This window comes from Lissotriton helveticus, chromosome 9, assembly GCF_964261635.1.
Source record: "Lissotriton helveticus chromosome 9, aLisHel1.1, whole genome shotgun sequence".
In the NCBI taxonomy this organism is placed as follows: Eukaryota; Metazoa; Chordata; class Amphibia; order Caudata; family Salamandridae; genus Lissotriton; species Lissotriton helveticus.
Genome location: NC_136070.1, coordinates 566,761,365 through 566,785,668, shown reverse-complemented (window position 1 = coordinate 566,785,668; position 24,304 = coordinate 566,761,365). Strand labels below are relative to the sequence as shown.

General features: G+C 50.3%; 1 protein-coding gene across 1 annotated transcript in view; it reads left to right on the top strand.

Moving 5' to 3' along the window:
• The window catches only part of TAF6L (TATA-box binding protein associated factor 6 like), a 164,438-nt gene that overhangs the window by 67,083 nt on the left and 73,051 nt on the right, over positions 1–24,304 (top strand). Inside the window, exon 5 of the mRNA XM_078660493.1 lies at positions 8,640–8,726. Within this exon, the coding sequence (XP_078516619.1) occupies positions 8,640–8,726 (87 nt within the window). The remainder of the gene's footprint in view (positions 1–8,639; positions 8,727–24,304) is intronic.

Genomic DNA, 24,304 nt, shown 5'->3' with positions numbered 1-24,304 from the left:
GTTCCCTCTCCTGCACTATAATTGTTTAAACACCGCGCTTTGCGGGTCCCTGTCTCATCTCTAGTTTTGGCCGCCATCTTGGGGGGAGTTTTTGGACGCCTGGCCATTTGGGGTTAGCAGATCAGCTGTCACAAGGACACACTGACCTGCATATAAAGCAGCCATTCTACGCGCAGCGTTTGCGCGCAGCGTTTCGCCGTAGTGACGCCGGAGTCACACCAGAGTCCAGCCTGTCTGCGCCCGTCAGCATCCCGGAGGCGAGCGGAGCGGCGGGCGGGGCTGGCTTTACGAGAATTTCATCTCCTGCCGCCATTATGGTATGTTATACGTCGCTGGAGCTTCGGTCTTTGCAAAAGGTATCGTGCGCTTGTTATAAAGTTTTCCCCGGTCGATATAGGGGTAAGAGGAGATGTCCTGGTTGTGGTTGTTTACCAGGCAATGCCCCGGCCACTTTTTCGAACAGGGAGGTGGACAGTGTGAAGCATCTCTGCCTGCTTTTAAACACCAGATCAGTGCGTAGACATGCTCAGGAGATCTTTGATCTCCTGGCCACTGAAAAACCGTTATGTCTGATGCTGACAGAGACTTGGTTAGGAGATTCGTCTAATCCTGATATCGCCACAGCAATTCCCCTTGAATACAATATCTTTAGGCAAGATAGATCGGAAGGGAGGGGTGGGGGGTGGCACTTGTAGTGAATAAATCCGCCGCATGTTCCATTATTCCTATGGAGGCTATCACAGGATCTGAATCCCTTGCTTTTTCTATAGCATTGGCACTCCATCAATCTTTTAAAGGGCTTTTAGTTTATAGGCCCCCTGGTCCGGCCGGATCCTTTTTTGATGAGCTCCAGTCGGCTATGTCAGCGCTGGTCCTGAGAGCTGAGCATTGTGTATTGGCTGGGGATTTTAATTTTCATATGGATGAGGGATTGGACCCTGACACGATCAAACTGATCGACATGACGGCCCCCGTAGGCCTGGTCCCCTACCTCTTTGGACCAACACATGATAAAGGCCATACCTTGGATCAGGTCTTTTCCACGTCCCCCATAGAGGTGACGGCACTTTTGCCGGTGCTCTGGTCAGATCATCGGCTGGCCAATTTTTATGTGCTGGGCACAAAGAAACCATCAAGCACTGCTCTCAGACAGCAGGGACTAGCACCCAGGGCGTATCATCGGGTGACTCCAGAAATGCTGGCACAGGCATCTCTTGACCATCCTTGCCCTTTTACGGGTGATCTGGATAGGGATTTAGAGTCTCTGCAGATGTGGCTGACGGACAGGCTGAATGATCTAGCTCCTGCGATGGCCCCCCGCTTAACATCTAAACGGGTCTTTGCCCCTTGGTTCACTGAAGCGCTGTCGGCTTCTCGAAGGCAGTGCAAGGTGGCTGAAAGGGCTTGGCGTTCACAGTATGATTCCGCCGCCAGGCTTGCCTATAGGACAACGGTTAAAGCTTACCATCGGGATATCCTCCTTGAAAAAAAAGGCTATTTTGCTAGGAGGATAGAGGCTGCTTCCAATTCCTGTAAGGAGATTTTTACGATTGTCAGGGAATTTACGGCCCCACGATCTAATTCGGCCCAGGCCGCTCCTTCCGAGTCGTGGGTTTCTGCCCTTGCCAACTTTTTTACTACCAAGATAAAGCTGATCCAGGACTCCTTTCCCTTGAGGCTGGTTGAAGTCTCTCCCAGCCTCGAGGACGGGCCAGTTCCATCGGCCCTTTCGAGGTCAGTCTTGGCTGACTTTCCGCCAATTTCAGTCCCTTCGTCATTGGCACTTATGGCCAATCTTAAATCCGGGTCGCCTCTCGACCCATGCCCGGCCAAATTTTTGGCGAAAATGGCGGCAGTTGTAAATCCGTTGGCGAACCCACTTCTGAATCTCTCTTTGAGCCGGGGGGTGGTCCCGCAGGCCTGGAAACAGGCGATGGTCATTCCCCTCCTCAAGAAGCCTGGCCTAGACCCTGAGGTTTTGGCCAACTATAGGCCCATCTCTCTCCTCCCTGCGCTGGTCAAGATCTTGGAGAAGCATGTGCATATTGTGCTCTCCAATTTTTTGGAATCCCACAATTTGCTACACTCCACTCAATCTGGCTTCCGCCCCATTCTAAGCACCGAGACGGCGCTTTTGGAGGTGTCTGAAGCCATTAAAGAGGCATTGGATTCGGGAGGCAAAGCTATGCTTGTAATGCTTGACTTGTCGGCGGCCTTTGACACCGTCCCCCATGAGGGTCTCCTCGCCAGACTTCATGAGATCGGTCTGAGGGGGACGGTGCTCAGCTGGTTTAGATCATTTTTGGCTGGCCGTCGACAAACGGTCTGGGCCTCACCTAGCTCTGCCGTGATGCCGCCTTTGGGAGTCGGAGTCCCGCAGGGCTCTGTGTTGAGCCCGACTCTTTTCAACATCTTTATGACCCCTCTGGCGGCATTGGCCGAGTCTTTTGGGGCCCAGATGGTATCTTATGCCGACGATACCCAGCTCCTCTTTACGTGCGGGAAAGGAAAAGATTTTGATGGAGAGAGTATCCGTGAGTGCCTTGGGGCTATTTTTAAATGGTTCCAGCTTAATAGCCTCAAGTGCAACTCAGACAAATCTGAGGTACTCTTCTTCGGTTGTCTATTCGAGCCAGACTGGCAGGAATGGTGGCCTGCTAATATGTTTCCTCCTGCGAGCTCGTCTCTGCTAGCAAAGAATTTGGGGATCAAGATTGATAATGGTCTGACTTTAAGATCTCAGATCCTTGCTCTCACGGGTACTTGTTTTGGCCTCCTTAGGATGCTCCGGAAGTTTCTTCCTTTGCTCTCAGAAGATCACAGGAAGACCACGGTGCAGGCCTTAATTGGTTCAAGATTGGACTATTCCAATGTCCTATACCTTGGCCTGCCGGAGTATCTCCTACAACGGTTGCAGGTGGTCCAGAACACGGCCGCACGGGCCATTTTTGGCCTTCACAGGCGAGCCAGAGTCTCCGGCCTTTTGCAGTCACTTAATTGGCTGCCTATCCGGAAGCGGATAGTTTTTAAGGCCTTGACCTTGACACATAAGGCTCTTCACGCCTCGGGAGCTAAATATCTCCAAAGAAGGCTTGCCTTTTACCATCCGGCCAGATCTCTGAGATCTGAATCATTGTTCCTTGCGGTGGTTCCTCGAGTAAAAAAGGCCCGCATTGGAGGCCGCTCTTTTAGGCTGCGGGCACCACAGCTTTGGAATACTCTGCCTTTGGCATTACGCAAGCCGGGCCGACGACGGCTGAAATGCCAGAAACCGGTCCCCGGAAGCTTGTCTCCTTTCTGGTGAAGAATTGGCTTGGTAGTTTGGTCTGCCCTGTTCCCATGATGCACTGGGCCAGGGACAGACTAATTTGCATATAGCCAGGTTCTGAGCTGGGATGGGGCAGTGAGCTAAATAACGTTGATGGATCAAGCCCTGATCTTCTGATCTTGGACTGGGTAAGAGTGGTCTGCTTAATTCAGACACTCTGTTCATCACCACCCCCTTTTCTGAATCGTTTTTGGCCACTATAGGTGTGGCAGGGTATACTCAGACATGAGTCTCTTGCTCACTGCTCCATCAGGATTCAAGCAAGCCGGGCCGACGAAGGCTGAAATGCCAGAAACCGGTCCCCGGAAGCTTGTCTCCTTTCTGGTGAAGAATTGGCTTGGTAGTTTGGTCTGCCCTGTTCCCATGATGCACTGGGCCAGGGACAGACTAATTTGCATATAGCCAGGTTCTGAGCTGGGATGGGGCAGTGAGCTAAATAACGGTGATGGATCAAGCCCTGATCTTTGGACTGGGTAAGAGTGGTCTGCTTAATTCAGACACTCTGTTCATCACCACCCCCTTTTCTGAATCGTTTGGCATTACGCAGCACCTCTAATTTGCTGACTTTTAGGAAGGGCCTTAAAACTTGGCTCTTTGCCCTTTAGTGTGTTTTTCTTTTTCTGCTGGGTCTGTCTTTTATTTTAATTGTGTTGTGTTCGTCTGTTACAGGCTGTCAATAAAAGCGCCGGGACACTCTATTGGAGTAGCCGTGCGCTATAAAAGACCAAATTAACATAACATAACATAACATAATGGTTCTGGCACTGACCTTTTACCTTTTTATGTGCCAAATAAAAGCTGTGTGGTTTTCTTCGAAAATGAACCTAATTTAATATGCATGAGGATTCTTAGTATCACAGCAGGATTACCATCTTCTGTATAATAACTCTGTACAAGAATCACCACTATCGCCATCCTTGAACGACAGGCCCACAGTACCATTCTAGATATACCCCCTGAGGGCAACTTTTGGTTATATAAGCACAACATCTTTACTGGGCAAACCAGAGAAGAAGCTTCCATGCTGAAACGAGACGCTGATGTTTTTTTTTACTTCTGCTCTCGTGTGCCAGATGCTGTGAGAACATTTGTATCTGCTAAAACTATGCACTCTGCTGTTAACAGTATACACTAGTACTGTGGTGGGCACATTTCTGATTCTTTCTTTGTGCCTGTCATTATGTTGCTGTCTTACTCCTGTTTTGTTTTGTTCAAGATGTGCTCTGTGAGTACTATTTTGACATATCCTTTTGTTATAGCTCTCGGCCTGCGAAAGGCTGCGCACATGCGCAGTCGAGCTGGCGAGATTTAATGATGTAGGGAGAGTTTCACTAGCGAGGTTAAGCCCCGCCCCTCTTCTCCATTGGCTGGCCTTCTAAACGGTGGCCAGCCATTAGACAAGAGGTCCTAGTGACGTTCTTCTTTCTCGCTAAGCCCCGTCCTTTTCAGACTGGGCTCCTTGACTTACGTTTGTGGTAAAAGCTTTCTTATCTTCTTTATGGGGCCATCTGTTTCGTCCCATAAAGAAGATGAGAAAGCTTTTACCACAAACGTAAGTCAGGCCAAGCCAGTCTCAAAGGGACGGCAGAAAGAGAGGAGGACATGTCCTTGCAGGTACAACGACCAAAGAAACAATGGCAATGTCAGTTCTCGTGTCATTACAGATTCTGTTCATTTTATACAGTGCTCTGTTTGATGTTTGAATACACGGGGGATTCCCCCTCCCTCCCCGCGCTCCACACCCCTTCCCTTGTACTCACTCCGGTGCGATGATACACACGTGCCTCCGCCCAGCCATCGCCTCGGTCGCACCGTATACTCGTCCTGCAGCCTCGGGAGCAGGAGCGGCGGCAGCGAGGATCCAAGCGCCGCACACCGGGGAGCGCTGTCACAGACTGCTACTGGTGGCAGGGTCTGCGGACTGGGCGCGGGGTCTGTCTCCTGGGGATCAGGTATGTGGACTAGTCGTGTGGTCTGTAGCCGGGAGGTGAGGTCTGCTGACTAGGCGCGGTGTCTGTAGCCTGGGGGTGAGGTCTGCTGACTAGGCGCAGTGTCTGTAGCCTGGGGGTGAGGTCTGCAGACTGGGCGCGGGGTCTGTAGCCTTGGGGGTGAGGTCTGGGCGCGAGGTTTGTATCCTGGGGTGGACTAGGCACTGGATAAGCCAGCTGAGGTTGGGGTGTGGTCTGTGGACTGGTGGTTGAGGTCCGTGGATCAACGCTTGATCTTTACTCTTTAGGCTGAGGTGTGCAGTCTGCACGCAGGTCTGTAAAAGGAGCTCTGCTTTAATAAACTTGGCTCAGAGTGTGTATGTAGGCTGGTCTGTTGACGAGGGCTTGGATGAGTAGACGTGAGAGTGGGTCTGTAGACTGGACCCTGGTCTGTCGAGTTGGCGTTGGGTTCACGAGCTGGGCTGTGGGTTGGTAGTCTGGTCCCTGGGTGCTTACAGTAGGCAGTGGGTCTGGAGGATGGTTGTGTAGACTGGCCATTGGGATTGCAGGTTGCGCCGGTCTGATTCCTGGGCATGCGGGTATCCTTCAACCCTTAGACTGGGTCCTGGGTCCTTCGAGCGGGCACTAGGTCTGAAGACGGGACGCGGATGGACAGACTGAGCACCGGGCTCCTGGAATGGGCACTGCGTTTACAGACTCGGGACTGGGTTCATAGACAGGCTGCTGGGTCTGTAAACTGGGCACAGGGTGTGCAGAGCGGGCGCTGGGAGTGTCACGGTTGTAACCCAGGGTAACCGGTACACTGAGGTTCATTGAGTCATGCAGTGTGACCCGGAACCACTGGTTAACTAACTGATTCATCGAGTGGGATGCACCCACAGACTGTCAGTGGCCGTAGTGCCAGCATCACTCCGCCTGGAGTGAGTGCCACGCACAGACCAACGTCAGACCTACCCAGTGGCATTCAAATGCCCGCTGCAACCCCTGCCACAGTCCTTTCCTCCCAGGCACAACCTGTGAACCAGCCGACAATCCATTGCAGGAGCGCAGCGCACCTACCGGCAGCAGCAGCGGGCATCCCCGACCACCGGCGACACAGAGGGCTGACAGCGGTGCACCAGAAGCGGGGGTGATTCAGAGGACACGGCCAGGGCTCCGGACCTGTGTTGGCTGTGTGGGTGGGGGCTCTGTGGGTGTGGGGTGGGGCTCTGTGTGTGTTTGTGTGTGGGGGGGCTCTGTGTGTGTGAGGGGGGCTCTGTGTGTGTGTGGCTATATGTGTGTGTGTGGCTCTGTGTGCGTGTGGCTCTGTGTGTGTGTGGGGGGGGGCTCTGTGTGTGGCTATGTGTGTGTGTGGGTGGCTCTGTTTGGTTTGTGTGTGGCTCTGTGTGTGTGGCTCTGTGTGTGTGTGTGGGGGGCTCTGTGTGTACGTGTGGCTCTGTGTGTGTGTGGGGCTCTGTGTGTGTGGCTCTGTGTGTTTGTGTGTGGCATGTGCGAGAGATTAAGCTATTGGCATTGTAAATGACAATGCCATTTATTTACCTGTTTTCAAAACCAACACATAAATGAAAATGTTGTCATTTACAATGCCAATAGCTCTAACTTTTGCAAAGGCGAGACCGTTGCATTGTAAATGCTTGTTTTAGAGGGGGAGCTATTCTATCCCACATGTCATGCTGTATTATCCTTCTTCTGTGCACAGTGAAGCAGATGTATATTATTCATATATTTTTTGATGTATTTCTGTTCTCCTGATGCTATTGAATGTGTAATGGTGTTCTTTGATGAGCTGTGCTGATCGATTGCCTCATGATGTGTGGTGTAGTGTATGGAAGCAAAATGTGAATGGCACTTGTACAGACCAATTAATGCAGAGAGCAGACCGAATGCCCAGGTATGTATGTATATATTGCTTTGTGGTTATTTGGAAAGCATAAGACTGATCAGCCGGCTAAAGCAGTCTCCAGGCTAGACCTAATGGTTAAGGGTTCTACAGGAGATACAATGTTCCATTTTCTACTGACACCTCGAGCATAGAGGGGACAAATGTCTACCCATTTTGCAGCGTAAAAAACCTGAATTATATGAAACCGTATTGGGTGGAAACAACAATTTCCCTGGGGAACATGGAGCCACCCCTCCAATCTTCTGAAATGTCCCTGACTCTGCCTCCCATGTCTTGTGCAGGATTTATTTTCTAAAGTATGAATTAATGACCTGTTACATATAGACTTGGGACATCTTTTGGCCCCAAGTGCCCCCCGTACGTTAGTATAGCTTCCCCAGTGTTAAAGTCTGCAACGTCCTCCAAAGCACTCAGAAAACGGGCAATGGTATGGCATGACTGGATGTTTCAGAAAAACTGAGGTCTATTAAAATGTAAATATTTTTGTAGTTAAAAAGATGTAAGCTTGGATTGTGAAAGTGCATCTTTTAACTGAGAACTCTAAAGGGAGGTCACTTGTGCTAGCCAAGTCTCGACCGACAGAAGAGACTGGCAAGTTAATTTGCCATCCCACGTAACTCTAACAGATATACACCAGACATTAAGAACCAGCTTTGTAGCAGGTGCTCCGTAAAGAGAATGTATGGCGAACAGTTACCTAGGAACAATCACTCAGTCGCATACGCTGTATTACTCAGGCATCCATATCGTCGTCAATTTTCTTTCCTTTTTTTATCCTTATTTTTTTGTTGTTGTAATGTTTAAACTAGGTCTTCAGGTTACAGTAATTAGAAGCCAATAGACCCTATTATTGCAAAAAAAAAATCATATTGTCCTATGATGTGTAGTAAAACTAAAAAGAGTTTCTGCAGCTATTCTGAGTACTCCTGCCTGCTAGGATGCCCATGAATTGATAATACTACAATTATAAAGAATGGTTCTTTTATTTTTAAAGAAACAGTATTGCATACATAAGTCCGCAATGTTTAAGCAGCAGATGGCTTTGTTTTTTTTTCTTCTTGTTATTTTTGAGGCTTGCTTGCAATAAAAACTAAAAAGAAAATCAATAAATAACCATAACACCAGCTTGCCAAACCCAGACCTCGTGGCTTTGCGAGTGATTTGTTATGATTCTGCGTGGAATGCTGTTAGCTCTGTGAATCAGTGCTCCCCATTGTTACACATTGCAGGGGTTTACTGTAGCCAGGCAATAGTCCTCTAATAGCAGTAAGAAGTGTGGAAGATCAGAGTGGAGCAGGATGGGTGTCCCTGGTACATATCTCTAGAAATATATCTTTGATATTGTACATGTGTCCTAATAATGTTGAAATAACTTGTCCAGTCTCCGACTCTGTGTGCGATCTACAGAATTGAATGTACACTGTGACCCACTCTGTATATTTTGTTTTTGCTGCTACAGAACAGCTCTCAGTTTCTAAAACATGCAAAAAGACGAAAACTGACTGTAGAAGATTTCAACAGAGCACTTCGCTGGAGCAACGTGGAGGTAATAGACTAATTGATAGTGAATGGGAGGAGAAAAGTGGCAATCTTGAACTCTGATCACCACCATGGGTCGTTAAGCAGATTGAAAGCATGAGTGCTATCTGCCTGGGGTTGGTTGGGGTGAGGGTAGAGCCATGGCATGGGAGGTCAGTGATACTGGGAGAGTTTGTAAGCAGTATACTTTGGTAACATTGTATTGTTTGGCTGGGAGGATGAGGCAGAGCGGAAGTTCAAAACCTGCAGTCTTTGTGGCTGTTTAAGATAGCGGCTGAGTACGAGAGCCTGGGATCTCTGTGGCTTATTGACAGATGTGGGGACCTGTGGTATTCAGTGTTTACTGGGCTGGATCCACTGTGCCTCTGTCATTTAACAGCAGTGCCCAGGACCACCAGTACTATTGTACTTCAACTGGATAATAAAGTTACCCTGCCTTTGACACTGGTCTGTCTAGGGATAATGAAGTCTAGCAGCCAAAGGTTACTGAAGGAGCTGGTAGGGGTTAGAAATTCGGATGTACCATGACACAGATCATCACACCATAAGCGAAATGGCCAGCCATTGTTAGATCATCGAGGAAGAATGCCATTTTTATTTACAGGCAAGGCAAGAGCTGGAGAAATTCTTTTGCATAAAGCAAACCAGAAGGAGCCAACTGAATATACAACCCCTAATGCCTTTACAATATTTATGTATTTGGCACTAGATTTTCTTTAATATGGGCCGGATAGTCAATGCTATCTTTCTGTTTGCCTTGAGGGACTTCAGGAATTGTGGGAGTTTTTCATTCAGTGTTTCCAAATAGTCTTTGAAATTCCATTCATTGGAAAAGGACATAAAGTAGTAGCCTTGCTATACAATTTATCTCCCTCTGTTTTAATGACTCTAACTGCAAGGCTTTATAATTCAGTTAGCGGAAGGACCAGCTGCTGTATTTCTAGTCAACATACATATAAAAAATCCTTAAACTAAAACGACCACCAAATGAGAGCTCTACAACCCATTTATATTTGGTGGTCCAGTTTGGGGGTTCTTTCAGTCTCTTGTCAAAGTTGTGGTTACCAAGATTCTCATTACTAGATTCCAGTCACAAAATATTTGAGCAGGTCTTCAAATAATTTAAAGTCCCAAATAGTTTGGGGTTTTTGCAAAGAGAGCAGGTGTAATGGTGCATCAGCACACCACAAAATCCATGGGGGTGGGGTCACCTGTCACTAGGAGCCCCTATCTCAGAAACTACCAGACCTTGCCAACCTTTTCTGGTGGGGTTTTGGTCACCAAGGCTTTTTATTTTTACAGTGTTTCATATAGCTCAAAATTGACCCGAAGATATCTGGTATCAAAGCGCTTACCATGAGCACCAGTTGTGTTACATGAGGACACATTCATTTTTGTTAGGCACGGAGGATTAAGTGATTTGCCCAGAATCACAGGATGTTGTGCGTCCCTGCCGAGACTCAAACCTGGTACCCCAGCTCAGAGATCGACCGCCCTAGCCGCTAGGCCAACTCCTCTTCACAAATTCCCAGTAGGAACTGGACTTAATAGTTGGGGACCAATCACAACTTAACATATTTATATCTTTGCTACTATATGGACTACTGAGATGGTCCCAAATATCCTGGAGTCACATCAACCTGGTCTGTCCAACAGACCCAAACCCCAGGCTGACAGAGGACCGCTTATCTCTTCTCCGCCAGGAAGTGACAGCTCTTTTATCCAAAGGAGCCATAGAGAGAGTACCTGCTCCAGAAGTAGGTTGTGGTTGCCATACCCGCTACTTTCTGGAGCCCAAGAAGAACAGATGCCTTTGTCCTATTATCGACCTATGCGATCTCAATTTCTTCCTCAATAAGAAGAAATTCAAGATGCTCACTCTAGCTCGGGTCCTGTGTAGCGCAGAGACTAGATAGAGCATTGGACTTACAGGACGCCTACTTTCACATTTCTGCCCTGCCTGCTGTTCACGATGTGCTCCCGTTTGGTCTCACCAACTCTCCTCGGGTGTTCATCAAGGTGATGGCGATGTTTGCAGCTCACCTGTGGAGATCAGGGGTGCTGATCTTCCCCATCTCGACAACTCACTGTTGAAGATGGGCTTGCCCCAGGCTGTTGTCTCCCTTCTCCAGACAACAGCAGATCTGCATTTGCAGGGCTTCACCGCCAACATGCCGAGTCCCTCTCAGATGCTCTGTTTCATCTGCGCTGTCCTCCGGAATGGTGAGTCCAGGATATTCGTGCTATGATTCTGAGGTTTCTGGGCCTCATGGCCTCCTGCATCCTGCTTGTGACACGTGCCTGCTGACATGTGCGGACTCTGCAGTGGGACCTGAAGTTCCAGTGGGTGCAGCATTAGGGGAATGTCTCCAACATGGTCTAGATTTTAGAGGAAACTGCAAAGGACCTGCAGTGGTGGTTTAGAACTGGGTTTGGATCAGCGGCGTACCCTTCTCCCTTCTCCTACGAGATCTGACAGTAGTGACAGCTGAATCACTCCTGGGATGGGGCAGCCATCTGGGTGACGTGGAGATCGTAGGACTCTGGTCTCAGGCAGAATTTGGACCCTACATCAACATGTTCGAGCTTTGAGCGATCAGATTGGCATTGAAAGCCTTTCTGCCCTCCATCCAGGAAATGTTAGTGCAAGTTTTCACGGACACCACCCCCATGTGGTACTGCAACAACCAAAGTGGTGATGGGTCGGGAACCCTTTGTCAAGAGGCTCTGCATCTCTGGACATGGCTGGCACAGCAGGGCATATCCCTGGGGGTTCAACATCTGATGGGTTCTCTGAATGCAGGAGTGAACGAACTCAGCGTAAGGTGCCTAGCGAATCACAAATAGCATCTCCATCCAGAGGTGGTGCAAGGTCTCTTTTAGCAGTGGGTAGAGCCATGGTTAGATCTGTTCGCCACCGCCGAGCTACCGCAATGTCAACAGTCCTGCACTCTGGAATTTCCAAGTTGGCTTTCACTGGGGGATGCTTTTCGTCTCGATTGGAGCTCAGGCCTCCTGTATGTCTTTCTTCCCATATCACTCTTGCCCAGAGTTCTAAAGAAGATTAGTAACTACTGGACCCATGTCATCCTTGTTTCACTGGACTGGGCACAAAGAGTCGGTAGGACTATCATCTTTGCAAGGGCTATGCGGCTAGGAACATTCAGTGGCAGTGTCTTCCAGAACCCGGCCTGTGCTCGGGTAGATGCGATCGCCCGCATCAGGTTTCCTTCCAAGATATCCGTAGGGTCTCTATAGACGTGTATCCCGAGGTATCTGAACGTCATGGGGTACCACTGCAATCTCTCGCCCCCGATGCGTATTTCGCACTCAGGAACGTTCAGGTTGAAGGAGTAGGCCCCCGATTTGGCCCAGTTCACCCGCAATCCCGACACTTCCTCGAATGTACTGAAGATGGCAGTCAGGGACGCCGGGACATTGTACAGGTCATTGACATACAAAAGAAGGTCGTCAGTATACAATGACACCACATGTAGTCCATCCGCCATCGGTATACCCCAATCCACTCCTTGGGACCGGAGTTTCTCAGCTAGGGGTTCCACAGCTAAGGAGAACAACAGGGGCGATAGGGGGCAGCCTTGCCTGGTGCCTCTCCGCACACAGATAGGGTCAGAGAGCAACGCTCCAGTGCGGGTTCGGACTGTGGGTCTGCGATATAGTAGTCCAACCATAGTTTGATAGTCGTCCCCCAGCTCGAATTTGTCCATGACCGCTCGCAGGTAGGGCCATTCCACCGAGTCAAACGCCTTCTCTAGGTCGAGTACTAGGCAGCCGGCTCGAGGCCACTGTCTCGTGGCGTATTCTTGCAAGCGGAATAGGCGGCGGATGTTGTGGGACGTGTGTCGTGTCGGTACGAACCCATTTTGGTCGTGATGTACCAGCGCGGGAACCATAGGGGCTAATCTGCGAGCAAGTAAATGTAAATGTAGGGGACACTTATATAGCGCATCTATCACTCCATGGAGTATCTTGGCGCTCAACCAGATGGAAAACGGTTTAGGGAGAGATGGATCGATGGGGGCGCTTAAACCAGTGCTATGCAGGCTGCATCTGTGAGGGAAAACACCCAGGTCTTTAGCGCCTTCCTGAACTGTGTTTCATGACATAGTAACCTAAGGTGAGGAGGAAGCTTGTTCCAGGCTCTGGAACCCAGGACAAAAAGAGACTTTCCTCCCTTGGTGGCCAATCTAAATCTGGGGATGGTTAATAGATTCTGGTTAGCAGACCTCAGGCAGCGAGTGGGATAATATCGCTTAAAGCCAGTGCACAGATATTTAGGCCCATGCTGATGGAAGGCTCTAAATGTGATCAACAGGATTTTGAAAAGGATCCTTTTACCAACTGACAACCAGTGTAGCGCTTTTAGTGCAGCTGACGCAGATGATTTTCGGGGCCAGCGTAGCACCAGTCTGGCAGCGGCATGTTGGATCATCTGCAGCCTATGGAGTACGGACTTATTAACTCCGGCATACAGGCTGTTACAATAATCTAGCCTTGAGTTTATTAAGGCTACTGCAACTGCTTTCCTGGCTGACAGAGGAAGGAGGTCAAAAAACTTCCTCAAGGATTTAATGGTGTGAAAACACATACCAGCTACGGCCACCGCTTGCTGTTTAAAGCACAACTGGTCGTCAAATTTGATGCCCAGATTCCGAGCAGATGTTATGGTCTCAGGGGGCGATTCAACATCGTCTGGCCACCATTGTTTTGGAGAAAACAGGTTTCGATTTCCAAACGGCAAGATCTCCGTTTTGCCGGAATTGCATTTAAGGTGGTTTTCAGTCATCCATTTGAATGTGGCTGTTAAGCAATTCTTCAAGTTTTCTTCCGCTCCCAGCAGTTCTCCATCCAGTACCAGAATTAGCTGAGTGTCATCTGCATATGATATTGTGCTGATGTTAAACGATGCAATTAGCTCAAGCAGGGGTACCATATATAGGTTAAACAGGATCGGGCTTAACCTCGATCCCTGAGGAACCCCGGAGCTGATGACCTTAGCTTCTGACTGGAATTTGCCCAAGACAGTAATTTGTTGTCTGTTGTTCAGAAAATTTCTCAACCAACCCAAAACTGTCCCTCCTATTCCTGCAGCCACCATCCGGTCTACTAAGATGGTATGAGAGACCGTGTCGAAGGCTGCCGACAAGTCTAATAGTATTAGGACAGCCTTCTTGCCTTGGTCGACAGCCATTCGTAAGGTTTCCGCCGTGAACAGGAGGGCAGACTCGGTGGAATGTTTCGACCGAAACCCAGCTTGGTTGGGATGTAGAATGTTATTCACCTCCAAGTAGTCCGTAAGTTGATTGTTAACGAACTTTTCAACCAATTTGAAAACCACGGGAAGCAGGGATATCGGTCGCATGTTGGAGAGAGTCGACGGATCAGCGATGGTCTTTTTGTGAAGGGGCTTAACTGCTGCGAGTTTCCACTCAGGTGGAATTACCGCTGTGGCTAGCGATGAGTTTATGAGGTCGTTGATGATGGGGTTAACAACCTCCACCGCCGCCTGAAGGACCAAGGGTGGGCAAGGTTCAAAAGGCGATCCAGATTTACTGGCCAAGATGGCTTTAGCTGTGTCCTCCAACGAGACAGGTGTGAAGGACTCAAACTCGCCGTTTCAACTCCCTCAGCCCGCTCTAAGCTGCAAGGAGAGGAAAACGGTAGAGGAAAAGTCTTCACAATATCAGCAATCTTGTCAAAATAATCGGCAATTGAATTGCAGAGGTCCTGTGAGGGGGGAATCTCTTGTGACAAAGCTAATGGTTTAGTGAAGTCCCTTACTATTTTAAAAATTTCCTTTTGTCTAGAGCCCACAGTGGATATGGCCTGTAGGTAGTGGGCTTTCTTCGCTAGTTTGATCCCGGCATGGTAATGCCTTCTGGCTGTTTTATAGATATTGCGGGCCGTTCTCTCATAATCTCTACGCCATCTCCGCTCGAGAGCTCTTACTTCTCCCAGCTCTAGCTTCAGAGCTGGCGAGAACCACGGGCCGCTCCCTTTGCTCTTTTTGGCAGATGATTTTTTCCTACCGACTGGTCCTAATAGATCGCCAGCTGAGCCTAACCAGTCACAGAATTTCTGATTATCTGTTATGGTGTCTCCTATTAATTCCGGTGACGTTTCTGATAGTATGTCTATTAAGTCAGGTCTACTGGGAAATTTCTTCCAGTTAGGTTTAAAAGTATTGTTACGTGTTTCATCATTCGACATAATAGCGGCAGAAGGTTTATTGTTTAACACTATGTCAAATGGAATAAGGGAATGGTCGGACCAGATTTGAGGGCGCGGCTGCCCGACTATGAGCCTAGCAGAATTGGAACAAATACAGTCCAGCAAATGGCCGGCTACATGGGGTCGGCTCTCGATTTCGAAGGGTAAGGCGAGTGCGCAAGTGCGGAGGCGAGGATTTTGTAGTCTGTGTTGAGGAGTGCCAGAGGTCGGTAGGAACCCATCTGCTTGCCATTTCTGCCAGGTTTGAGTAGAGATACGAGCGTGGCCTCATTAAGTGTCGGGGGCAAGGAGAAGTCATCTATAGCCGCAGAGTACATTTTTGCTAGGTGCGGGATTAGGACGTCCGAGGCGGCCTTATAGAATTCGGCTGGCAAGCCATCCGGTCCCGGAGACTTGCCATTCGACAGGTTAAAGATGGTATCACGAAGTTCCTCGGAGTCCAGCGGTGCTCCGAGGTCATTCTGCTGTGCCACCGTCAGGGCAGGTAGTCGTATGTCAGAGAGATATTCAGTGATGGTCGCCAGTGGGATGCGTAGTCGGGAGCAGTATAGTCCCGAGTAGTGACCCGTGAATGCCTCGTGTATTTGGCGTTGGGAGTAGAGTAATCCACCGTCTTCCGCCTGTATTGTCGATATGGGGGCCGAGCGATCCTCCCGCGCGATCAGCCAGGCCAACAGTTTGCCAGGTCTATCACCTTGCCTGTGGATCCGGGCGGAGTGCGCTGCGAAGTTGACATTACGCAAACGGTCTAGTAGGCGGTCGTGTTCCGCCTTGGCTTCCGTCAATCGGGCGATCGCATCCCCCCCCACTGCACGTTCAAGGTCCAGTAATTCGGTTTCTAGTCGCGTCAGGTCTTGCTCAAGTTGTCGTCGCACGTGTCCCTGTGTTCCCAAGCAGAGTCCCCGGGTCATCACCTTGAAAGCATCCCATTCTATTTGGGGAGAGGATGCCGTGCCGGTGTTGAGTTCAAAGTAGTGAGCTGTCTGTGTGATTAGGGAATCGCGGAAGGTCGCGTCTAGCAAAAGGTCTGGCTGGAGACGCCAGGTGGGAATAGGAGGGTGCGGGACGTCCCAGGCGATGACCAGTGTGTGTGGGTTATGATCTGAGTGAGTGCGACCCATATATTGTGTGTCCTGAACCAATGGAAGGAGATCAGAGGAGATCATGTATCTGTCTAAGCGTACGTGGAGTGCGTGCGCACCCGACCAGTAGGAATATGTGCGTGTTGTAGGGTTGCATGCTCTCCATGTGTCATGAAGATCCCATTGCTGGGCCCAGTTGAGGAGGGCTTTCGTGGTGACGTGTGCCTGTGCATTGGCCGGGGGTGCGGTAGACCTGTCTAGGTTCACATCTAGGACGCAATTGTAGTCGCCTCCAAGGATCCACGGGAGCCCATGCCAGGGTGCCAGTGTCGTGGAGAGGCTCTCAAGGAAGCTGCCCTGGTCAGTGTTCGGGGAGTATAAGGAGGCAAGCACCATGGGGTGTCCATCGAGTCTGCCTCGGGCCATCACATAGCGACCCTCCGAATCTATCTGTGTGTCTATGACTGCCCAGGGAGTGCCCGGCCGTATCCATATGAGTGTCCCGCGAGCATAGGAGGAGTACTCTGTGGCGTAAAGTTGTCCGCGCCACCGTCGGCGTAGTGCGTGTACCTCAGTTGTGTTTAGGTGAGTTTCCTGTAACAGCACTACATGAAATTTGTGACGCCGTAAATAAGAATAGATTTGGTAACGTCTCGACGGTGTGTGCATGCCTCTCACATTCCACTTGCATATCCTGATCTCAGCCATATTCACTGTCACGGCAAGAAATACCCACTCCGCCCGCCATCCGCCCCCCAGGCAAGCGCCCCCACCAGGCCCCCGGTCCCCCCCTCCACCCACACCAGACCCCGACATCCGCACAGCAATAAAGGGTATGGGCAATTCTCTGAGGTTGAGGGTGGGAAACGGAACTGGGTATGCAAACAGTGCTAAACAGTAAAAAATACCAAAAGGTCAGCAACGCAACATGTCGCCGTCCAAACGCACCAAGAGGGCAATAGAACAGTATTTTAGTCTAGGGGGTAACGTGTGCTAGGCACAGTTTCGGCAGCAGTTCAGTTCGAACCAAGAGAAGGAGATCAGTGGCCCTTCCCCGGGCCATATGTCACGCCCACCATGCAGCCAGAAGCAGCGTTCAGGCAGGCAGTGTCAATTCCTGTAGTGCGGCTGTTTGTTCGACCATGTACACACAAGGGAGAGAGGTAAGGTCCACCCCCCAAGTTCCCGGAGTAGGGAGGTCTCCAGGCAGCATGGGCGGACGTTATGGGTAAGAGAGAAGGGGGAGCCCTGCAGCATGGCCCCACCACCATAACACCCTCTCAGTGTCTATATGTCTGGGTGTGTACTCACTGCGACAAGGCCTCTCTCTCCGAGTCTGATTCCGGGGCGGCGAGGGACATCCCCGGCGACAGCCCCCAGCCACAGCATCCCAGCAACCGTCTGGTCCCCGGTTCCGTCTCCGCCGCCCCGGTAGAGTCCGGTGGGTTTTCATTTTTCAATGGAGCATGTCAGCCGTTTGCGGCGTAACGTCGGGTAGCTCCACAGACAGTTGGAAGTCCGGTATCCCGTAAATAGCTTCGTCATCGCTCGGAACCATCCGTGGGCTGGTGACCTGAATGTTGTCCGAAGTTGGTGAGGCGCTCAGCTGGGAGACCCTCCGGAGTGCATCCCTCTGCTCCTTGATCATTTGGTCCGCCGGCGGGGAGTGGCGTGTCGCTTCCTCCGGTCGGCCGGACCTGCGGTCTCTGTTCCGGCGGTGGCGTCGTGGCCCGCGGTTCCGGGGTCTTGTCTCAGCGTTCTGTGTTTGCCTGGGTGCTGTGTCCACGCCGCCGTGAAGCCAGTCGCTTACTTCTGCAGGAGCGCTAAAGAAGTAGGTCTTGTCCTGCGCCACTACTCTCAGTTTTGCAGGGAAGAGCAGGGAGTACTGAAGGCCCGCCGCGCGAAGACGTCGCTTCACTTCCAAGAAATCGTGCCTCTGACGTTGCACCTGAATGGTGTAGTCTGGGAAGAACATCACGGTAGCATTGTCGATGCGGACTTCCCCGAGTCGTCTGGTTTCCCTCAGTATAGTGTCCCTGTCCCGATAGTTCAGGACCTTGAAGAACAGAGGTCTCGGGTTGGAGCCGGTGGTGTGAGGTCTTGTGGGTACACGATGTGCCCGTTCCACCACAAAATGGGGTGATGGCGTGTCTTCCAGCAGCAGATCTCTTAGCCAGTCCTCCACTCGCTGAGCCGGGCGGTTGCCTTCCCATTTCTCCGGGACTCCGACGAGTCTGACGTTGTTGCGTCTCGCTCTCCCTTCCGCGTCCTCAGCGCGGTCTTCAAGGAACTCCACCCTGTTCAGGAGGTCTTGAACTTGTTTATCAGTTTGTGTGACTTTGGGGCCAAGCTCCTCCACCGTGCCTTCCAGCGTCTTGGTCCGGTCAGCCAGCTTCTTATGGTCGTCTCATAGGTGGGTGAGATCTATGGCAACACTGTCTATTTTGGATTCCAAAGATGTCCTGGTTAGTTGAAGCGACTGTTCCATGCGTTCCATGGCGGCTAGAACGCTGTCCAATCTCGCGGTTACTTGATCAGCAGCCATCTTGTGCAGCGACTTGTCGGATTTTCCCTTCGGCGGGGCCCCTCCGGTACCAGTGCGAGTTCTCACCCCTCCGGACATGTGCAAGGCGACCTGGCCAACAGTTTATTCCAATGGGGCCGGGGGATGAGGCGGCGTCTTGGGCTGGGGTCCGGCAGTGTCCGTGGTCCGCAGCGTGTTATCGCCTGTGTCCGGTGTCGTGTGGTTGATTAGCTGGCCCCTTGCATGTCCTCCGTGCCGGTGGTAGTCTGGTGCAGTACCTCGTCGTAGCAGATAGTGGACGACAGTATCAGGGGGTCGCACTCACCACAGCAAGCCAACCTCACCGTCGTGAGGTGTCCTGCAGTCGTGAGGGGCGTAGTCTGTCCCCGAGCAGGTGGGGTAGACCAAATGGCGCCGCGTGCTTGCTGGAGAGCGTAGGAGCGCCAGATCGTAGCCTCAATGCACCTCCAAGCGCTGTTGAGGAGGCAGGTCTATGCAGTGTCTGGTGCCTGTGTCTGGTGCCTCCTAGTATGTCCATGTCCCTGCCCTTCACACCGGGCCTGGAGCCTCTGCACCGCACTACTCGCGGCCCCTATGGGGTCGGATCTTCGGTGGGGGCGGCGGCAGCCAGCCGCCACCAGGTCCCGTAGACTTGTCTATCCCAAGGGGGTCCGGGGGGGGGGGGGGAGTCCTCAGCGCATAGACCTAGGTAGCGCCACCGCCTGCAGAAAGCGTCCCGCAATGGGTGATGGACGTCGGTAGGGTCACAGCGGTGCTAACGTGCGGGCTAAGGCGTTGAATGCAGGCCTCCGTTTGTGACCGCCTCCCGCAACTCCGCCATCACTGCCTGGGGTGGGTGCGTCAGCAGGGGGGCCGCAGCCGTCCAGCGATTCCCAGTGCGTGGGGCCCTCTCACCTTGTCCACCGGTCCCGCCTGTATGTTGCCGGCAACACCTCCGGGGTACGCCACCCTCGGGCACACTAGCAGGCAGTCTGGCAGCCGCGTCCCAGGCTTGGGCCGCCGCCAGTGTAGTGGCTGCGTCACGCCGGCCTTGCCTCCGCAATCCCCGATGTGGGCCTCCCGCGATCCCTCCGGAGCGGGGGGGGGGGGGGCAGGAGTTAGAGTGTCCAGATGGCCCTCAGGTCACGGGCGCGATGTGTGTGGGAGCCGTGGAGGCCAGGTCGCGGGCCGGGTGTTGAGGCCCAGGTGGTAGGCCCGAGCCGCGGCCTCCAGTAGTTGCTCTCGCCGTCCGGGTGGCGGCAAGTCCCGCCAGGAGGTCTCAGGAGAGGCCGGTGCTGCTTTGTCGGGTCTCCGATCCGAAAATCGGCCAGGATGCTGAGAACGGCTCTCCGATGGTCCGCTTGCGATTTCAGGCTGTTCCGAGGAGAAATGTCGGAGAATCGGCCCGGGGAAGGGGAGCTCTACCCGGTTGCTACCTCCGCCATTGCTCTCCTAGCCACGCCCCCATGGTTGGTCTTCCTCATGATAGGTGCGCCTAGCGGGGGGGGATGCGAGACAGTCTGAAATCAAATAATGAGCCGTGTGTAAGAGAGACTGTAGGTGCACTTGGAGTAGTTACACCTAATGTAGGGGGAGCACTAATACTCACCCTATTAGTAGGCCGGAAGTCTCAGCCTGGAGCAGACCGGCACAATAGCCAATTATCTGTGGGAGAGGGGTAGTGTTGCGTCAGGAAAGCTTATTAAATTATAAAAAATGCTCATGAAAGCACCCACATGGTTGTGTGCAGTGAAACAGCCGGAGTACGGGTGATTGTTATTTACTTCATTCTACTTCTGCGCATATGTTAGAACTGATGCAGTGAGGTTAGAATGCGCTACAGTAGGGCTAAACTGAGTTACGCGTTTGCGAGCACAGGGACACATATCGACGGAAGGTTACCGTGAACTGTGCACGCTGCCGGGTGCATGCCGTGAGAACTTATAAGGCACAGCGTAATGGAGCATTACTGCAGTTAAACAGGGTAGTGATGATACGTACGCGCCGCAGTGGGGTGATTAAAACCAGAATTTAAAATACAAAAACGGGTAAAAGCGACACTTCGTTGCTGGGGAGCAGTGCGGTCAGGTTCATTGCAGTGTAATGGCTACGACCGAACTGGGTGGAAAGGGAAAGTTAGTGACTAATATGGGAGAAATAAAGTGAGCTTAGACCGAATTAATGGGAACTATGATTGACCGCGGTTAAAGGAGATTACTACAGTAGCTGAGTACGTGTTCCAAGCGTGTGAAGCAACCCTGAACACGTGCTTACCGGTAAACTGGATCAGTCAGGTTACAGCGCAAGAGGATGGTCCGCAGTGGCATCCATCTGCTGCGGGTAGTCAGGAAGGCAGGATCGCCATGACTGCCTAGTTATGATCTTGTAAAAAGACGTTTCCGCGAGGACGCATGCACGTTAATGACCGAGTGCGGTTGCCTAGAGATGATGTGACGTCCTCTAGTGTAACACGCAGTGCGCGTGAGCCCGGGAATAAACGTGTAGCCATCTCTATTGGTTGTTCTGAAAGAGTCGCGTTGACCTAGTACCAAGAAATTAATTAAGGTCTAGGGACTAGCGTGTTAATAAGGAAGGAGCGCATGTTCATGCTTAACATTGTCTCAAAACTAAACGAATAAATGAACCTGTCATAAATTGCAGAGTATTACTAAACAATGGCAAGGATGCATTTAATATATGACAATATCACCTAGTAGTGTAGCATGATTAACAAGTGGCAAAGCTCAACGAATACATTAATGAACTTGTTTAAGACATGCAGATTAATAGTAAACAATAGCAAAGGATAAATTAATGAACATCAGAGTATTACTAAACAATGACTGTTTTAAAATTAGACTATATGCATATTATGAACCATTACATGAATCACAAACGACAATATCTTTGTTTGAGGCATAAGATGGCATCCATTACTGCAGTGAATGAACATTGCATCACAAGTGAAGCACTCTGAAAGATATAGTGGCAGATGTATGCAGCCATGTTATGAACACCATCTCAAATGTATGTAATAATAGTACTCTGAAAGAAATAATGGCAGGTGTATGCAGCCATGATATGAACACCTTCTCCAATGTTTGTGATAACCGATTTATGCAGCCAAGTACTGAACATGTGAGATAACCCAATGCCCTTACAACAGACTCATTTGTTTGGCTATCTCTTCATGTTCATTCAACCCGTTCGCCACCGAGTTTAAGGTGTGAATCCATTTGCACTCTTTCTGGTTCAGAGCCAATGCAATAGAGCCACCCCTTGGATTGGCGTTGATCTTTTCCACCACCCTCCATCTCATGCTCTCTGGTGCGTGGTTGAGACTCGGAAAGTGTTCTACAAGTGACGCTCCCTGTACCTTACATCTGATCTTACTCATGTGTTGCAAGATTCTCATTTTGACCTTCTGGGTGGTCTGACCAATGTATGGTATGTTGCACGGACACAGAATGATGTATATGACATTTGCAGTGTTACAGTTCGTCAAGGAGGGTGATTTGTATGTTTTGTTGCGGTGCACGAGTGTCTGACCTTCCATGCACAGGGGGCAGGCTTTACATGTGCCACACTTAAAATGTACCAGTATGGGCGGGAGTCCTAGTTGGTCACGTAGATTCGGTTGTTTCCGGGCTTCAAGGTACGCTTTGACAACACTGTCTTTTACATTCCTACCTCTCTTAAATGCAAATAAGGGATTCTCTTAGGTGTTTAGTTCGGATGCGACCAGACTCCAGTACTTCGTGACAATCTTCTTTATGTTGTTACTTTTTGAGTGGAATGTGGTGACGCACACTATGTTGTCAGTGCCAGGTTTCTTTTTTTTGGGTATAAGAAGTTGCTCTCTGGGGCAATACCAAGCCCTTTTCTTGGCACATTTCAGGAGCCCTAATGGGTAACAACGTTCACGTAGACGTTTTGTAAGTACATCCGTCTCTCTAAAGAAATCATCCCTCTTTGTACAATTTCTCCTCATTCTTAAATATTGCCCATAGGGCAGGTATTCTTGCAGGTTGCGCAGATGATGTGATTCGTACTTCAACAGCGTATTCCTTTCAGTAGGTTTTCTGTAGAGGTCACAATAAAGCAAGCCAATTGTCCACTTTAAAGGTTATGTCTAGAAAGTCTATGGTCAGGCGATTGTAATTTATTGTAAATTGGATATCACTGCTTCTTTCATTTAGCCATTTGAAGAAATCCTGTAGCTGGGACTCAGTGCCCGACCAGATCATGGCCACATCATCTATGTATCTTTTCCAGACCGCGATGCAATCGATGAATGGGTTTTGATGTGAGTACAGGTGTTCTTCTTCAGAACTGTCCATATAGATATTAGCCAAGCTCGGTGCATAAGTTGCACCCATGGCCACGCTTTGCATTGGAAGTAGAATTGTTGTTTGAACACAAAATAATTCTTCTTCATGGCGATTTCAAGTAGATCAACCAAGAAGCTGGTTGGTATCCATTGCAGTGCTGGACGTCTGTCCAGTGTGGCACGTACGACCTCTATCACCTTGCCCTGGGGTATAGAGGTGTAGAGTGATGAAAGATCCAGTGTTACCAGGAATTGTGTAGTGCTATCGAAAGGCTGATCTTCCAGCAGTTGTATAATGTGCATAGAGTCACGCACATAGGACTTAGTTTCCGGGACTTAGGGCTGTAAAAAATGGTTGATGAATTGGTTAGCTGGTTCTAATATCGATCCACACCTGGATATGATCGGCCTCCCGGGTGGATTCTCCAAGCGCTTGTGCACTTTCGGCAAAGTGTATATGGTAGGTATTCGGGGCTCCTTGTTATTCAGGAACTCCTTCTCAGGTATACTCAAGAATCCTTCACGAACACCTTCTTCTGTAAGAGCTTCTATGTGTGATCTGATGCGCATCGTGGGATCCCTCGGTGTGGTGCGATAACTCTCTTGTACTTTGAGTTGTTGCTCAATCTCCTCAGTGTAGTATGTGGTGTTTTGTACCACCACTGCTCCACCCTTGTCGGCAGCCTTCACGACAATGGAGTTGTTCTCACGCAGGTCCTTGAGTGCAAGTTTTTCTTCTCTGGTGACATTGTGCCTAATATACGGTCTTTCTTCCAGTGAGGCCATCACTTCTTGCATGACAACCTGTTCAAATGCCTGTATGCGTTGGCTCATACAGTAGGCCCCTAACGTGAAGGTAGAGGGTGGTTTGAATGGTTTTGCCGTAGATTTAGGTTTGTATGTAGTCCTGCCAAAGTAATATCTCAGTCTTACTTTGCGAAAAAAACTTCTGTAGCTCAAGTTTGGTGGTGAATGAATCTGGTCTACTTGTTGGTATGAAGGAGAGACCCTTACTCAGTATCTCTCTTTCTGCTGTTGTTATTTTATGGTCCGAAAGATTGATGATGGGGTCTGTGGCCTTCCTGTGAGGTTCAGGAGGCACTCCAGAACCAACTATGTCCGTCGTGCTGATCTGCCGATCTGTTGCATTTGGTATGGTGGTTTGATCAGCAATAACTGACGCTTCTGTTACCATCGGTAGGTTTGTTTCCGTGTGGAAATCTCCCCGTGTCCTTCCGACGGGAAGAACCTCACACGCGCTTTGCCTCTCTGGGGTCCTCTTCCTCTGTTCCATCCTCTCTGGGGGCCCCAACCTTGATTGACAACTCCACCACGATTGGATTGGCGGTAGCCCTGATCTAAAAAATGCTGCTGCTGGGGTGCCTGGTTGCCCTGTC